The 19,687-nt window shown below is 31.0% G+C and overlaps 1 protein-coding gene across 1 annotated transcript; it reads left to right on the top strand.

Annotated features, from left to right (window-relative positions):
• Nucleotides 1–2,245: 2,245 nt before the first annotated feature.
• Nucleotides 2,246–11,873, top strand: LOC101515283 (uncharacterized). Its single transcript, XM_004488943.4, has 7 exons — nt 2,246–3,044; nt 8,942–9,181; nt 9,361–9,450; nt 10,618–10,767; nt 10,886–11,010; nt 11,241–11,370; nt 11,558–11,873. The coding sequence occupies exons 1-7, from the start codon at nt 2,490–2,492 to the stop codon at nt 11,681–11,683; spliced, it is 1,416 nt and encodes a 471-aa protein (XP_004489000.1). The 5' UTR covers nt 2,246–2,489; the 3' UTR covers nt 11,684–11,873.
• The last annotated feature ends 7,814 nt before the right edge of the window (nt 11,874–19,687 follow it).

Genomic DNA, 19,687 nt, shown 5'->3' with positions numbered 1-19,687 from the left:
TTCCCTACATATAAAATCAACTCATATAATTAATTATGATTAGCTAATGATGTAAACAAAATTTACAACCAACCTCATAGTAGATACAAATTAAACTCATTCATCCTATGTTTCATCTATGAGTGATTTCGGAATGCTAGTTTGACTCGGGGTGTAAATAAATTGGTGCTTAACTTATCATAAACATGTAGTGCGTTGGTATTAGCTTAGTTTAGTTCAAGAACAACGAATAGTAGAAGACCGGTTTGAGTGGAACTTAATTGGTTCGACGAATGGAAGTTTGCCCCAAAATTGTGGACAACTTGTCGGAATTGTCTTCTAATTATAGTTTGTATTGGAAAATGTTATTTAGAGTATTAAAAATTTGTCCCAAATTGTAAGTATTTTTGTAACATCAATAAAATATTGTACTATTTTTCAAATTTTGTTCTTCTATAATTTGTATTTCTTTGTTTTGCTGATGTTATTTGTAATTATTTCATTTATTTAGTTTTACCAATGAAGCCTGCCTTTGAAAAGTAATATAACATTAATCCACAATTCATGAGTAGATTGTACTTTGCGCTAGATATTTATTCTTTTTTCTTATAAAGTGGCTTTTTTTTTATTCATTTTTGATTGTAAAGGAATCCTTATCTCTAGTCATACAAATAATCACCAAAATATTGAAAATAGAAGAAGGGATAGTCTCGTAATAGAAGACAAGACTGATATCGAAACCAACATTATCGATTAGATTGTACAAAAATAACAAATAAAAAAATAAATCACTCAAAATAAAAAACCAATTTTGTATCAATAATGAAAAGTGAGATCAATCAGATTTCAATACAAACTAGGTTGTCAATAAAAATTATATATTATTTTATATTAGATCCCAAAATTCAATCAAAATCTTTGATGCTATGTTACCAATTCATAGTCACGGTGAAAGAAAAAGGGAGAAAAGAAAAATGAGACTAAAGTTTTAATAGAGTGCAAAAAGTGTTAATGATAAAAATACACTAATGAGATATAAATTCTAAAGTTCAAAAAAACTAAATTATCTTTAGTATAATATATAATTAGACATTTGTAATTTTAAGATATCAATATTGGTAGACTATTTTTTTTAATGAAAAAATTAGTAATTTATACACTATAGTAATTTTTAGACCGTCGATTATTCATGTGTGATTTAAAAATAATTTTAGTTAAAGTGAAATGTTTTTAGTAATCTAATAATTATAATTGATTGATATTGTATAATTTTTTTAGATCGACAAAGTATCTATAAATTAAATTGTTAATATTTTTTGGGCTTCAATATGTAATTAGTCACTACAAAAATATTTATTTTAGTTCCTTAAAAAAATATCTTACCCCCATAAAATAAAATAAAAAAAATGTTTAATCTCTACAAAATACAAATTATATCATTTGAATTTCTAATGCTTCACGATGTTAGTTTTTTTACAGTTGAGTAATTAATTGTTTAAAATTTAAATATGTAATTAATCCATATAAAATATAAAAATTTGATTTTAGTCTCTATAAAAAGTTTATGTTATATTTATTTTGTTCTTCAATTAAATCAGCTAATAGTGATACAAAATAAATACAAAACCAATCAATAGAAATGAGCAGGTGTAACATGAATTTTTTGTACTCTTACATTTTGTAGTGACTAATTATATATTTAAAATCTTAAACAATTAATTATTCAACTGTTAAAAAGGTAACTACTTGAAAAATTAAGATCAGAACAAAAGCATCTTACATGAATTTAATATAAATATTTTATTTTATAAAAGCTAAAAATAAATTTATTATATTTTAGAAAGACTAGTTGCATATTTAATTGTATTTTTCTAAAAGGCAATAAAATCATAATATTATCTAAAATTAAAAGATCCTGGATGATTTATTTTTGACCAGAAAACATCCTCAAACACAATGATTGTTATTAAATATGGATAATAAAAAATGGATAGTACATACCTCTTGAAAAAAAATCAAGGGATTCATAACCCATTCGTGGTATGGTCCAAAGTAACGTGTGGAAAAGTTAATGCATTCCTATTGGCATAAATAACCCATAATCAAATCTCAACCCTCCCTCCACTCCTCATCCACAACACACGCTACGTGTCACAAAATAAAACTAAGGGTGCGCAATACGCATCACGCGCACTCACTCCCACACTCCCTTTTTCAATCTACGTCTCCCCATTTCTTTTCTTTCCCTCTTTTCTTCAACCTCACCACCCTAACTTCCCTTCTTCACTTATCTTCACCGTAACCTTCCATCTCATCTTCAAAATAACAAAGATTCAGTATTTCTAACTTTCATTCGTAGATTCACTCTTTTGACTCTTCGATTTCGAGATTCAGTCTTTGATTTTTTTATTTTTAGTGAAACTAAATTTCAGAAACCCTTTCTGGGTTTTACTATTTGATTAATTGGGTGTTCCAATCACATGGAAAGTTTGTAATTTGTAGAAAAAAAGATGAGTGCTGAAAGATCTTTTGAAGCATGGGAAGAAGTGCAGCGTCACGGTCAGGATTTAGCTGACCGACTTGCCCAGGGTTTCACTGATTTGATCCATACACACATGAACCCTCCTCAATTCGTTTGGCCAAATCCTCCAAAATCAAAGCTTTTCGATCTGGAATTTTCAACTCAGAGTTTTGGGAAGAGGGATTTTGGGTTGCCTGTGGATGATTACGGTGTTTCGGCAATTTTTGATATCGGTAATCGGATCGGTCAGGCTGGGATGGATTTTGGTGCTAGTTTGAATGGAATGGTTCAGCAGTTTTTCCGGTCGTTTCCGTTGCTGTTGCCGTTTAAACAGGAGGAAGATTCGGTTAGGGTTGGTGGTGGGAGTGGCAAGGGTAGAAAGAGGAGTGGTTTAGTTGGTGTTGTTGTGAATGAGGATTTGGGTTTAGGGTCACTTACTGAGAGATTGAAAAATCATGGCTTTTCTGAAAGTGTTAGTGGATCTGTTGATGAAGAGGTTGGTGGGTTTAATCTTGGTTCTGCTGGTCATTTGGGTAGGAGACAGGTAAAAAAAAAACTGATTTTTGTTTTCGTGTTGTTTTGCATATTATGTTGTTCATTGTGATATGTTTGTGTGTTTGTTAATTTATTCATATATTGTTTGATGTGAAAATTATTAGTAGCAGCTGGTTAATTATTTTATTATGGATAGAGAACAATTGTTGTGTGAAATGGGGGAGGTTGTTGAATTAATTGGATGAATATTATGGTTTGCTATGAATTAGGGTGTTTGTGTTTAGAGACAGTTTTTCTTTCTTGAATCTTATTTTTGTGCAAAATTTAGTGGATGTTTTGATAAGGACATGGTTATTTGTCTTAACTATGAACGTATGCAATGAATCATTATGCCTTGTTGGTAAGATTTTTGGTGGTAAATGTAGTGGTGGTGGTGCTGCTATCCAGTGTATGTGATGATGCCTTTTTGTTAATGTGAGAGGAAGTAACAAAGGATTGTTAAATTGCACTGTTTGGCAATGTAGTTGTTTTGTATTTGACATTGATCCTGGTAACAATCTAGTATATCGTTAGTTAGTGAAGAAAGTAAAAGACAAAATACTTTCATATTTTATTATTACAGCCCTAAGTTGTTTATATAGAAAAAGAAATTACAATAGTAAAATTGAGTAATAATGACAGAATAAAAATAAACATAATAATATAAAATAAAAGAGAATAAAATCTAATTTCTCTCGATTCTTCAACACCCCCCCCCTCAAGTTGGTGCATAGATATCTGTCATGCCCAACTTGGCTATAAGTCGCTCAAAATTGGGTCTTGCCAAACTTTTTGTCAAGATATCAGCAGTTTGCTGATTGGAAGTCACAAATGGCAGACATATAACTCCAGCATCAATTTTTTCTTTTATGAAATGGCGGTCAATCTCAATATGCACGGTTCTATCATGTTGTACAGGGTTGTGAGCTATACTTGTTGCTGTTTTGCTATCACATAACAATTTTAAGGGTGAGTCAACTTTCATTTTCAGTTCGTCCAAGAGTTTACGAATTCATAAAAGTTCACAGATTCCTTGAGCCATTGCTCTGAATTCAACTTCTGCACTGCTTCGAGCAACAACCCCTTGTTTCTTACTTCTCCAAGTAACTAAATTTCCCCAAACATAGGCACAATATCCAGTGGTGGATTTTCTATCAGGAATTGTTCCTGCCCAATCAGCATCTGTAAATATAGAGACTTCTCTGTCATTAATTTTCTTGAAGCACAAACCCTTTCCAAGATTGGATTTCAAGTACCTTAAGATTCGATAAACTGCCTCCTAAGTGTTCTTCATAGGGAAATGCATGAATTGACTTACAACACTCACAGAGAAAGCGATGTCAGGTCTAGTGTGGGCTAGATAAATAAGTTTGCCGACTAACCTCTGGTATCTTCCAATCTCAACAGGAACACTGCCTTTCTCCCAAAGTTTATCATTTGATTCCATAGGAGTATCTGCTGGTCTACACCCACTCATCCCAGTTTCTTCCAAGAGATCTAGGATGTATTTTCTTTGAGAAACAACAATTCCCTTCTTTGAGCGAGCAACTTCCATACCAAGAAAATATTTAAGCGCGCCTAAATCTTTGATCTCAAATTCTTTTGTCAAATTTTTCTTCAATCTTTCCATCTCAACAATGTCATCTCATGTGAGAATAATATCATCTACATATACAATTAGAATTGAAATTTTACCAACATTAGAGAACTTCATGAACAGAGTATGGTCTGATTGTCCCTGCATATATCCTTGCCTTTTGACCGACCGATTGAATTTTTCAAACCAAGCCCTTGGAGATTGCTTGAGACCATAAATGGATTTTTGTAGTTTGCACACATTTGAACCAAATTTATCTTCAAAGCCAGGTGGGCTATCCATGTATACTTCCTCCTCCAAATCACCATTCAGAAAAGCATTCTTTACATCAATTTGGTTAAGAGACCAAATTCATTGCCAAGGACAAGAGAACTCTAATAGTGTTTAATTTGGCAATGGGAGCAAAAGTCTCTGAGTAATCAATGCCATATGTCTGAGTAAACCCTTTAGCAACCAAGCGTGCCTTGTATCTTTCAACTGTAGCAACCAAGCGTGCCTTGTATCTTTCAACTCTGTTATCATAATTAAATTTCACAGTAAATACCCATTTACAGCCAACAATATTCTTTCCTGCAGGTAATGTCATGACTCTCCAAGTTTGATTTTTCTCAAGAGCTCTCATCTCCTCAAGAACAGCTTCCTTCCACTTTGGAATTTTTAGAGCCTCTTGTATATTTTTTGGAATTTCTACCGTAGACAACTTAGAGGTAAATGCAGCAAATGAAGAAGACAATTTTGAGTATGACACATAATTAGACAAAGGATATTTAGTGCATGATCTAACAGGTTTTCTAATTGCAATAGGAAGGTCTAAATCAGGATACTCGACATGAATCTTAAGAATAGAAGAAGACTTACCTGTATCAAGATGATGTGTTGGATTATCTATTGGTTCAGAATCTTGGAAGGGTCGGAGAATGGGTCCTTCATTTCTCTGTTTATGGTTTCTTCTTTCAAAGACATTTCCCTTCCAAGTAGGGTCAATTGTAGTAAACCTGCTTTGTGTCTCTTTATCTGAGTCATTATGTTGTGGCATTTCAGGTGGTCCTTTATTATTATTGAGATCAAGAATTTGATCATTGTGATTTTGATTTGAAATTGTCGCCCTCGAATCTGTCGAAACCTCATTCATAAGTGGATTGAGTTTCCATATGGATTCTTGGGCATTTTCTTTTGGTGCATCAATATAAGTTTCAGAATTTTGTGACAACACTATATCACTTAAAGTAATGATGTTTTCAAAAGTAAAAGATGAATCTTCCTTAAAATTTCCCCCCTGAAGATGAATGTCAGTAAAAAATGGTTGATTTTCAACAAAAGTAACATCCATGGTTACAAAAATTCTTTTTGATTTTGGTTCAAAACACCGATACCCCTTATGAGTTGGAGAGTAACCGGTAAACACACATTTTATTGCTCGTGGATCGAGTTTGTCAAGGTGTTTATGTTCATGAACAAAAGCAGTGCAACCAAAAATTTTTAGTGGCAAAATAGCAGAGACACTAGTCAAAGGAAAATAATTTCGAAAAACATCAAGAGGTGTATGAAAATCTAAAACTTTAGATGGCATTCGATTGATTAAATATGATGCAGTTAAAATAGCTTCACCCCACAAATATTTTGGAACCTTATTTGCAAATAGTAAAGCTCTAGCAACCTCAAGAAGATGCCTATTCTTTCTCTCTGCAATTCCATTTTGTTGGGGTGTATTAACACAAGAACTTTGATGAACAACCCCATTTGCAAGAAAAAAATCGGACAAAAGTATATTAAAATATTCTTTACCATTGTCACTTCTGAAGACTTGAATATTTGTTTGGTATTGAGTGTGCACCATTTTAAAGAAATTTTTGACAACCTGTCCAACTTCCGATTTTTCTTTCAATAAATAAACCCAACAAATTCTAGTATGATCATCAATAAAAGTTATAAACCATTTTTTATTAGAAAATGTGTTTATTCTATTAGGACCCCAAACATCACTATGAATAACTGCAAACGGTTTTGATTGTTTATATGGTTGTGCAGAAAAAGAAGAACGGTGATGTTTAGCAAATTCACAAGTTTCACAATGAAATAAAGATGGATCCTTCTTAGAAAATAATTTAGGAAACAAATGTTTCAAATACGGAAAACTAGGATGTCCTAACCGTAAATGCCATAACATAATATCATCATTATTAGAAGAAACAAAAATAGATTCAAAGCAGGTACTTGTTTTTTGTTGGTCTTTGAAGTCGAGTCCATTGTCAAGATAATAGAGTCCTCCACTCTCCTTAGCATTGCCAATCATCTTCCCCGTGCTCAAATCCTTAAAAGTGCAATGAAAATGAAAGAAGTTAGCTTGACAATTTTTATCCTTTGGTAATTTAATAATGGATAACAGATTACATGATAAATTAGGAACATGTAAGACATCTTTTAAGGTTAACTTAGGTGACAAAATAACAAAACCTTTCCCTGCAATGGCTGAAAGAGAGCCATCTGCAATTTTAATTTTGTGGTTACCTGCACAAGGACTATAAGAAGAAAATAGACTCGACTCCCCAGTCATATGATCAGTAGCACCAGAATCAATAATCCAAGTATGGCTGGGAGTGACACTAAGTAGAGCAGTATTTGGAAAATTACCTCTCTGAGCTATAGAGCAAGAAGTAGTTTGAGACACAAGAAGTTTGTACAATTGATCTAACTATTTCTTGGTGAAAAGAGATGGGCTTGAAGGAGACTGCTTTTCTTGATCAGATGTACTAGCTTGGAGGGCATGACCTTCGTTTCTTTCTTTTTTTCTTCCAATTTAGAGGTTTTCCATGGAGCTTCCAACATGTATCATGTGTGTGCCATGGACGTTTGCAATGTTCGCACCATGGTTTCTTGCCAGCGCTCTTCCCGTCTTCATTTTTATTGACTAGGGCAGAGCTTTCAACCTCACCAACAAAAGGTGACTTACCCATCATAACACCTCGTCTCGCCTCTTCTCTTCTAACTTCTGAGAATGCTTCCCGAAGTGATGGCAATGGGATCTTTCCCAATATTCTGCCTCGGACTTCATCAAGCCGCTTATTAAGTCCAACCAAGAACATGAATACACGGTCGTTCTCCTGTCTCTTAAGAAACAAAACACTGTCCTGACAACACTTCCAATGATCATCATAGCAGAGATCCAATTCTTGCCATAGTGTAATCAACTCATTATAATAGGTAGTGACATCTCTATCTCCTTGTTTGGTATGCCACAATCGTGATTTGAGATCGAAAATTTGAGAAGAATTCTGAATATCAGAATATGTTTCTTTGACAACCTCCCAAACTTCCTTAGCAGTAGGCAAAAACATAAAAGGTTTCCTGATTGTTGATTCCATATTACTAAGCAACCAAGCAATAATAACAGAGTTATCAGATTTCCAAAACCTGTAATTCGGATCAGTTGTCGCAAGCATTTGCACCTCTCCTGTTAGGAAACCATATATTCCCTTACCGTCTAAAATCAATCTTGCGGTTTGGGACCATTCGACATAATTTTTTCCATTTAGTTTCTGGATTTCAACCTTGAGGGCATTAGAAGTTCCCTCATGGCCAAAAAAGTTGGAAAAACCATTCTGGCCGCTGCCACTGCCACTGCCGCTTAGGGCGTTGTCTAAAATGTCAGCGTTGTTGACTACGTCTGATTTTTTTGCCAAACCATCGTCGTTGTCGCCGCTACCCATAAGGGCTACCTTCCATGGGGTATTGTGTGCCATTAGATTTAGCTCATTGGAGCGCCAAACCCCAATGGTTGTGGAAAGGTTTACAGAACCCTAGTCAGAGCTCTTGATACCATGAAAGTAAAAGACAAAATACTTTCATATTTTATTATTACAGCCCTAAGCTGTTTATACAGGAAAATAAATTACAATAGTAAAACTGAGTAATAATGACAGAATAAAAATAAACATAATAATATAAAATAAAAGAGAATAAAATCTAATTTCTCTCGATTCTTCAACGGTTAGTATTGATCTTTTTTCTTCGCTTTAATAGAGACATGAAAATTGATATATTTTGTAGAGTAGAGACGTGTGATTGAATCCTTCGTGGTAGTTGTCGGTCCAACAATTTAATTTAATTTAATTTAATATACCCAACTAGATTTCAAATTTTAGTTAGGAATGATTTATTATATTCAACGTTTATTATGAAATATATGCATTGAAGATGTGCAAGCTCTGGAATCTGTATTTTGTATTGCCATATTCCCCCCTCCCCCCTCTCTCTTGCATCTTTTGTTTATCTTTCAATTTCATTTACTAGTTAAATTTTGTTGTGTACAGGGAGTCATAAATGTTACATCAACTTACGATAGTAGAACTCAAGAAGTGGAAGGTTCTATAGCTGCAAGGGGAGATTTGTGGAGAGTAGAGGCATCACGTGGTGGTTCTACATCTGGAAATGAAAACTCGTCTCTTTTCCTGGTCCAGCTTGGACCTCTTCTCTTTATCCGTGATTCGACTCTCCTTTTGCCTGTTCATTTATCAAAGCAACATTTGCTATGGTATGGCTACGACAGAAAGGTAAACATGAAATTGAGATGGCTAAAGTGTATTTTCGCCATAAAGTTGGTAAATACACGGGAAAGGGGAAAATACATGTCTGTTAAATTTGTTTTGTAGTAATGTATATAGATGTTGTGTTGTCAATGTAGCACTTCCCCCTTATATATTTTTATTCTTACATGCTATTTTTTTTTTAGAATGGAATGCATTCTCTTTGTCCAGCAGTGTGGTCGAAACACAGAAGGTGGCTGTTGATGTCCATGATTTGCTTGAATCCCGTAGCTTGTGTAAGTAGATATGCATTATTCTAATTTTTGTTGATTTTTTATGCAGTGCGATATGACTTATCTAAGTGCTTTGGTTGCTCTTATATATGATTTATTTGATTTTTTTATCCAATTTTCAAGGAAAAACTCCATCTCTCATATACAATATTCAAGGATATCCTTATTGAGTTATTGTTGATAATCAATCTCTTATCATAACATCATTCGAAACTCAAATTTGTCTCTTTATATAATTTGAGTATTTTTAAAAATCATTTTAGTAATTGGATAATTTGATTTTTTTTCTCCAATTTTATTAAGGACTACATTTATCTTACTCTAACACATACTGTTGAACCTATCATGCTTGTGTTTTATTGCCACTATCTTTGTCCCTTAATATAAGTCTCCATTATCTAAGGTGAGGATATTAAGAAAGGTGGTTAATTTGATCAATAACAGTAAATTTGTCAAGATGCTGTCTTGTTGAGCATCTACTAACTCCGTCTCATATTATATATTTCATTTGAAATATTTACTTGTCTCGTATTACTTATTTCTTTACATTAACAATGAAGCATTGATTAAATTTTTCCATTAATTACCCTTTTATATTGTATTTCAGTCTATCTAACTGCACTAAGTACTAAGTATTAATTTAATAAGGGGATTTTAGTAAATGAAACTCATTTTTTAATAGATATTAATGAACACACTCAATGATTTTCTTAAGAAGTGTGCATATTCTAAACAAGACACATAATATGAGACGGAGGGAGTATGTTATATTTTTATTTTACATTTTACATGCTTCATCATAACAAGCTTAATCCCCAATGAGGTGTCACAGTATCTAGAAAGCATCTCAATATCATTTGGAGTAACTTTCATATTTTGTTTCCATATTCATTTAGAGTTAAAGATTTAATATTCATATAAATAGTAGTTGACACTTTGAATTTTATTCCACATAAATACATCATTACACACTGTACAGAAATAAATATATTCTATTATTCAGAAAATGTTCTCTATCTTTCTCTCTTCATACGTCAACCCTTGTTCATGCATAGAATACTGAATCCAATGTTTAGATAGACCTGCATGAATGATGATTCATCTATTAGTTTGATTGTCCCGAAATAAATTTCTTACGATTGTCTTCGTTATCTCTCTCTTTGGACGCAGTCATTTGTGGATCTTCAATTTCCTAATGGGCAACTAACCTACGTATCTGGCGAGGGCTTAAGTACCAGTGCTTTCCTTCCTCTTTTCGGAGGTCTTCTTCAAGCTCAAGGTCAATATCCCGGCGAAATGAGATTCAGCTATTCATGCAAGGTTAGAATCCAAGTTACCGAAGTAGATAACAAAAACGATGGTTGAAGTTTACAATAATTTAGGCAGGTGTAGGATTTTTAGTGATCTTGAGCTGATTTTCTCACTTATGTCTTCTTAGAACAAGTGGGGAATGAGAATCACACCAATGATACAATGGCCCGATAAATCAGTTTCCTTTGGTCTTTCTCAAGCCTTGGCCTGGAAGAGATCTGGTCTCATCGTGAGGCCAACCGTTCAATGCAGGTAAAATTTACAATCTTTATATAGGATCTGTTGACACCAGGTGTCAAACTTAGCACGATGACACATCTTATAACGTTGTGCATAATGGAAATTTTAGCAATCCAATTGTTGAATCATGCTATATTTATCTTTTGATTCACTTCACTATTGTCTCTGATCTGTTTGCAAACTTGTATTTTTTATATTTTTTTCACCCACCCTGATCATTATGATGTTCTATATATGGTCAGTGTGTGCCCTACATTTGGTGGAAACAATCCAGGGTTGCGGGCTGAACTCATTCATTCGGTCAAAGAACAACTTAGTCTAATTTGTGGATGTGCTTTGACAACATATCCTTCTGCATTCGCTTCAGTATCTGTAAGTTGTTTTTTCACTAATCATAATTTGTTCTTGAAACTTATTTTGGATGTTCATAAACCCACATAATAGGTGTGACAAGAATATTCATCCATATCAATTATTCCATGCTTTAATAATACCATTATTATGCTTTTTTTTTTCTCGCACAAAATCATTTCTTGTGTCACTTTTATGGTGTGTTCAGATTGGTAGATCAAAATGGAATGGAAATGTCGGGAACTCAGGTCTTGTTCTACGAGTTGATACTCCTCTATGCGGTGTCGGGCATCCTTCTTTCTCCGTTCAGATAAACAGTGGCATTGAATTTTGATGTTAGACTTCAAATATGTATGGCACCATCTTTTCTATATTTTGAACGAGAAGTGTACATAGGTTTTGGTTCCATCCATAACATACTACTAACATCAAAGCTTGCAATGGTTATGTGAATAGAAAGTCTAGTCAAATTGGCACATATTTTTGTCATTTTCTATTAAAATCATATTTTGGAGTAGTGTACTTATGATTGAATTTCATTATTATTTTTGCATGCTTAAACATCTAAATTCTTTTTATTAGTATTAGTATTCGTACTGTAAAGATTAATTGTGATGGATCTTCCCTATGTAAGAGGTTTAAGTTGAACTTCTCAAGCATATTTTTGCAATTAAAGGGAACAATTAGTCATCAATTTTGATAGGGTTTCAGGACCTACATCAACCTGTTTTGGGAAGGGCGTCGAGCAAGATGGATACAAATACTATGCAGTCCTTGGTACTGAATGGCCTTAATCCACACACCTTTGATAGGTTTACCAATATAAGCAAAGCCAAAGCCATGAGAATAGAATACTCTCATTATAGTTAGTTGTTAGAGAGAATAGTAGTCAAAAATCACCCCCAAAACATTAACAATCGAAGCATCTTGTCAAGGTTCAAACAAACCGCGAATGCGAGTCATCAATAGATTCTTTCTTGTCCATAGACTTTTATAGGTAACTTGTTCTATAAGCCTTCTATCTTGGCTTCCAAAGCAATATTAGCCTCCAACTGGTTGGGGCTTTTTCACCATATGTCTATCACTATTCTACCATTTAGAATTATTTGCAGTCACCTCCCCAATTATTTTGGAAGTTTGATCATTAGCATGCATAATCCCTTCCACGAAACATCATCCTTCTTTATAAAGCAAAAATCCAACATCTTTAAACATGTATCAAGATTAACAAATATATAACAATTGTTAAAGAAAAAGACTGTTACAAGTGGACTCTATTTTTGTTGTACTATTATTTGGGCTCAAGTGCATCCCTTTTATTTTAATTTCTTACTCTCTTACTATTTATTTATTTCTTAATCTTTTCGCTTTTCCTGATAAAAAAAAAACTTTTTTCAAACGATGGATAAGAGATTAATTGAGATGTTTACACTAAATTACTGTAAAGAGTCTTAAATTCATTTCAGTTAGTATTAACTGAAATGATGAATGAAATGTTAGATATTAACTCAGTTAATGTTAACTGAATTTAAGAAATTATTTTGAAATATTAATTGAGATGTTAGATATTTCAAGTGATGGATGCGAGATTAACTGAGATGTTAGATCTTGTTTAGGGTATGAGTTGAAACAACTAGGTGTTTCTAAATTTTCTCTCAAATTATGGTTTTTAAATTGTAAATTAATATACTAATTTACATCAATCAACACATTCACATTTTTTATTTTAAAACTTCTAAAATTATGTAACTTTAATTTTTCTATTACACTTACGTAAGAGCAGAAAAGTACATTGTCAAGTTAGAAATTATTTTATTTATTTTTATTTTCTCCCTTTTTTATAAAAATAAATTTCATAAATATTATTTATCTTTTTTATTTAGTGGTAAAATAAATACTTTTAAGAGTTAACATTATTTTTTGTATATTTAATTAGAGGCACTGTTTTTGAATAGATATTGTAGAGTTCTAATAACTGACACTCAAGCTCAGAAGCTGATTTTCAAAACACTTTTTTATTTTTATTGTTTACACATTTTTTGAATATTTTTCTGACAAATAAATAAGTGTGGTGAATCTCTTTGCGACAAACTAAAAAAAATGATTTTACTTATATAAAAAAAATACAAATTTAATTTATAACAAATCAATTAATATACTTATTAATGTGCAACGACTTATTTCATTTTCATTCGATTTCCTTTAAAAAAAATTCTTTTAACACATTCGTTATAGATTTCCATGTTAACTATTCTAAATATAAAATAGGTAACTATGGTCAGGATGATTTAGTTCAACTAGCACAATGTCAATGTTATTAGATTAAAAATTCTGCGTCTGGGGCGCATTTCTATGTCCAAAGTTTGTCCAGGCGCGTTTGAAGTGCAAATTTTGCATATGGGACGCAATTCTATATCCAGAGTTTGTCCAGGCGCGTCTGGAATGCAAATACTGCGTCTAGGGCGCGTGATGCACTCCAGATTGTATAAAAACGTGTTTTTCTTACTTTTTGGAGATATTTTTGGCTATTTGAAAGTTTCAAATTTGTGCCTAGCGGAGGGACTCAAAGACGACTGTTTCTAACACTATTAGAGGAATTTTATCAAGATTCTTTTATGAATCTTTTTTATAATTCTTCTCTAATCTCTATCTTTTGTATATATGTTATGAGTAACTAAACCCTATTTGTTAGAGATGAGTGAAACAAGATGAAACTCTTATTTGTCTGATTTGATTTCTAATTAAATGAACAAGTTTCTTGAAATATTTATCTCATCTATGTGCTTAATGCTTTTTATTGCTTGATCAACTTTAAAATGTGTTACAATTTGTATTTTGAAACGAAAGTGGACTTTACGAATGTTTGAGATGAGAAATTTATGATATTGTAGTGTAGAGATAGATGCAGGTCATGAAACCAATTGAATTAATTGTAGATACGGTGGTTTAATAAGAGAATTCTTGTACTATAAGACTTAATTTTAATCTTAAATCCACTAAGGAGTTGATGGTTACTTTGGAATTAAAGGTTGTGTCACTAAGACATTAAGACATGAATAATAAAGAGAATACGATAATAATTTAATAGAGGAATTTAGTAACTATTATCAAATTAGAAACCAAGGTTAGACTCAAAGTGAATCTCATCCCTAACATTTTTCTTATTATAAAAGTTCAATTCTATTACTCTTGTAGTTTTAAAATTATTTCAACCAATTTGGAAATTTTTGTTCAATTTTAGTAGTTAAACACAATTCGAAACGCAATCCTTGAGTTCGACATTTGGTACTACCGTTTTAATTATTACTTGCAACGATTCAGTGCATTTGTTAAAACGCTATCAACTACACCATGAATTAAAATCGTAAGAAAAGCTTGCATCTTTAGCTTTGATCTACTACCATGAAAGTAACTTTATCTTTTCAAGCAACATGTTGATATTCCACTAAGCTTGCTAGAACACATTACAATTATCCGTTTTGATTGATGATACCAGAGTTAATTAATAATCTTATTTTTTTGATACAATTTATACTGTTCCAATTATCAAGTGTTAATTTCACGTGTTTGATGGAATCAACCATGTTGAGTTTTATACAAACCTTTTTATTACGAAGTATGTTGTGTATGTGAATATAAGCACAACGAATAGGTCCATTCTTTGGAGTTATATTGTTATATATATAACTATTAATTTTGTTTTGAACTCAATAGCAATTAATTATACATCTTGTTATAAATATAATAAAATTAAACCTTGTTATTTTCAATAATTATAATTGTATTTTATAAAACTTATCAACTAAACACAAATTTCTAATAGAAATACTAGAGTTTTTGGAAAGTTTCCTTTAATAGTGTTCAAAACCTTTGTAAAACTTTTTTAAGTTATTTTATTTTATATGTTTATTAAATTTTAATAAAATATAAAATATATTATTTTGAGATTTACGATATCATAAATATCTTACTTTCTACTAGAAATATTCATAAAAACTAAAAATCTTAAAACAAAATTTTATTTAACCTATAAAAGACGTCAGTAAAATAAAAACTTGTAACACATTTTTTTAAATATATATATATATATATATATATATATATATATATATAAATAATATGTAAAACCATTTATCATGAACAGTTTAAAATATAATCTTAAATTGACATTTGACATTTTTTCAATTTGTTATAATAATTCTTGTAGTCATTGTAAACTCCAGTATCATAAATAAGAAGAAAAACATTTTGAATTTCTTTTTTAATGATATGTTTGAGTTTTTTTTGTCTCAATTATATAAAATATTAATTAGTTATTTTTCTTTTGTACTTTTAATAATTTATTTTTAACATAAATGTCTAAGATCATTTAATGAAAAGTCATATTTTAAAGAAAATGCAAAATTATTGCATTTAATAATTTATTTGATCTTCACGTTAAAAATTAATATTTATTTTGATCTTAATGAGTTCTGTCTTTTCGGTTACAAATAGGACGAGAGATAAAGATAGTAGCTTACTATAGATAATATTTAAATATTATTTAAATGATTTAAATTTAAAAAGCCAAAAATGATTTATATAGTCAAGTACTGTTGACACGTAACTATATTTTTCTAAGTAGATTTGTGTCAGATATTTAGCTAGATCATATGAAAGTATACATAGTAGTAACGATATTAACCATGTAAATAGATTTATGTAATTCAATTAATTATATTGATAAAATATAAGTATTAGATCTTGGTGGAAAGGTTTTAGCGTTGTAGCAGATCAAGGTTGATCTGAACTAAGTGCTGTAAAACCAAGAAGGTTCTTTGTTTTAAACACTTAGTGGAGAATCTCATGGTTGTGAGGACTAGACGTAACCCGAGTTGGGTGAACCAGAATATATCGTTGTGTGATATCTCTTCCTTTATCTATTTACTTTCAGTCTAATTGATTATCAAGTTGAATACATAAACTGAATTACTGATTTTAGCTAATAAAAAACGTTCTTTATTTTCTGGTTAAAACCAAGAACGTTATATGTTTTCTGTTTTCACAACTAAGATTAATCTTGAGTTATTTTCTTAAGTTTTTAACAGGAATTTTTAAAAGGGTTAATTTACAATTCAAACCCCCTTTCTTGTAAATTGACATTACTACTTCAAATGACTCCGTAACAAATAACTTTTATACAAAATTATTGGCAAAGGCAAAACCACAAGGTACAACAAATTTAGTAAATATTTTTGTAATCCAAGTATAATCAAAGTTGTTCATGTGAATAGAATCTTGATTGTTGTGGTCCAAAATATTTACAAAATCTCCAATATCATAAAAATATACACTTGGATCATTCAAGATTTATTGTAGGTGTTGTTTCGTAGATATATGTCTCCAACGAGTTTAAATTTCTTTCAAAATTTTCTTTTATAGGTTTGTTAAACAGTTTTAAAAAAAATAAAAAATTTGGTGATTTAACTATTTTTTCTTTATAATTCGCTTAATTGGTATTCTAACTTGTATCCATAAAAAATATAGATATATAGTTAAGCAATATTTTTCTTTCTGTGTAGTTGATATATTTTCAACATTTCTTTTGTGTAATTTTTAAGCTAACACTTTTTAGCTTGCGAAGGGATATTAAATAATAGTTAGTTAATTAGTTGATATAGTTAGTTATATTAATTAGTTGTTACTCATTTGTTATAAAAATCTTGTATTATTTGATGTAATTAATGAACAATTCTCTCATTATTTAATATACTTTTAATTCATTTTATAATTTCTATCTATAATTGTAATTGTACTCTTCAATCATTATAGAAGGATATGAGTTTAAAGGAAATTTAATTAAAGTATGTCCAAAAATATTTATACTTCTTTTTACATTATTAATCAAAAAATAGAAAAAGAAGTTAAAATATTGAAGAAGTAGCTATAAGTAAACCAATTTTAATTTATTGAGAAAAGTATGATTTTTTTTGCCACGTTTTATATTTTCTTGGTTAATTTGTTTTTGTATATGCTTTCTAGTACTTTAGGTGCCTTGTGAGATAATTTTTATTTTATTTTTTTTTATAGAGGAGTATTGTGAGTTACGATGAAGGGCCATTACAATTTTTTTTTTAATTTTTTTAATTTTTAAATTAAATATGATTAGTCAATTTTTTTTTGACAAATACAGATTAAATATAGTAAATTTATTAACGTATAGTAGTCACCAATAAATAGCGTCGGAGTCACAGACCGAAGCTAAATATAATAACTAAAATGAGTTTTTCTAGTAGTGTTAAGTTTTTCTCAAAACTTTAACTAATTAGCTATTGTTACACGTGAATGATCATATCACATTGTAACATTACAATATAAAACATTAATTTGTCTAGTTTGCATCAATATATTATTTAAGTGTGACCCTTTAGGTTACTAATATTAGATGCATGATATTGGGATTGTAATAGAATTAATTTAATTTGTATGGTAGATTGCCCAATTGAGATTTCCCTTTCACAAAAAGGATAGTAACATTAAGGAGTTTTGAATGTTATTTATGCTCTCTTAAGAATTTGGTTTTTAAAGAGAAGTGATTCTAGATGATTTTTAGTGTTACTCTCTTTGATTGCATGGGGTATAATGTTCTCATTATGATGATTTTAAGGGGAGTAAGTTTGGTTCTTGTGGAAAATTCTTAAGTGAATTTTTGCTTTGTCTTTCTTTTTTCAATTTTTTTGCAGCAAAAAACAATTGTCACACCAGGCATCTTGCAAAGCTTCAGTTGAAAGCAACTACTTAGAATATGACAATCAAAAGCTTCAGTTGTTCACATCATCTCTTTACCTTGCAGCCTTGTTAGCTTCCATGGCTGCTTCCCCTGTAACCAGAAAGCTAGGTCGCAAACAAACTATGTTAGTTGCTGGAATTCTCTTCATTTTTGGCACTGCCGTAAGTGCCTCTAAAGGCACCTTTATCCTGAGAAAAGGGATTGCTTGGTAGTCATGGCTACTGGTAGTGGCAAGTCTTTGTGGTAAAATGCTTCATCACTTTCTCTCACTCTCACATTCTCACTGTGTTTTTCTTGTTCATGAAGCTAATTGCCTAAATTGGAGAATTTTAACTTGGAAAAGCTAAACTATATTTTGTGTTTATTGTGGAATAGCTACAAAGTACCTCCATTGCTTGTGAATAAGACTGGGATAGTTGTAAGCCCTTTATTTTGCATTTCTATGGTGAGTGTTTTTCTGTATTGTCGAATAGTGACTATTTAACATGGAAAATGCAAAAACAGGTAATGGCTTTGAAACAGAGAGGTGTCAAAGCTGAATATCTTTCAAGCGCTCAGAACCGTTGGAAATGATGAAACATAATTGGCATTGATGATGGCTTTAATGTGTGAATTGAAAAATGAGAAGTCCCACATTGGAGGGAACACACTCATTTATGACATTTATAAGGAGTTAGTTTCACAATTGGGTTGGGCCCCAAGGGGCACCGCAATTTTGTGAAGGAGGGAGAACGCAAGCAAACGGACCACCACGCGCGCGCCGCCGCCGCCTGGCCGGCTCGGCCCGGCCCGGTCCGGTCCGGGTTGTGGTGTATTATTGATTCCGTGCTCCTTTGGATCCCCTCTTTTTCTCTGATCCTGGGGACTTCGAAACGTCTTAAAGAGATTGGTATTTCAAAAATTGATCTATCAAATTTAAATTTTTTCTTTTATTTAATTCCGAGTGAGTAAGCCATTAATAAAATTTAGAAATTCAAACCAAAATTTGGAAACACATAATGATAGATAGCATAGCAAAGCAATTAAGAAAGAGTAAAAAACAAATCTATGTCAATCTTGAAGATCCTTAGTAGTACTAGTAGTTAGGGAATTATTTCATGTTTTGAACATTCTCATGGCTTATTCGAAGTTCCCAACAACTTTTGTTTCCCATACATTGAATGATGACTTATGTTCATAGCAGAGAAGGTTTAATTTACATCATAGCAAGGATATGTTTTATGTATGTTTTTGAGGTCTGTGTATATAAATTAGTATTTTATTCTTGGGGTTGATTTGATTTATGCCTCAAGTCTTGTATATTTTTTTTTTTCTTTTTTTTTTTTTTTTTTTTTTTTTTTTTTTTTTTTTTTTTTTTTTTTTTTTTTTTTTTTTTTTTTTTTTTTTTTTTTTTTTTTTTTTTTTTTTTTTTTTTTTTTTTTTTTTTTTTTTTTTTTTTTTTTTTTTTTTTTTTTTTTTTTTTTTTTTTTTTTTTTTTTTTTTTTTTTTTTTTTTTTTTTTTTTTTTTTTTTTTTTTTTTTTTTTTTTTTTTTTTTTTTTTTTTTTTTTTTTTTATCTATTCTTGAGTCT

This window comes from Cicer arietinum, chromosome 1 (assembly GCF_000331145.2).
Source record: "Cicer arietinum cultivar CDC Frontier isolate Library 1 chromosome 1, Cicar.CDCFrontier_v2.0, whole genome shotgun sequence".
Lineage (NCBI taxonomy): Eukaryota > Viridiplantae > Streptophyta > Magnoliopsida > Fabales > Fabaceae > Cicer > Cicer arietinum.
The sequence above is the reverse complement of the archived record's forward strand: the minus strand, read 5'-3'. Positions and strand labels throughout refer to the sequence as shown.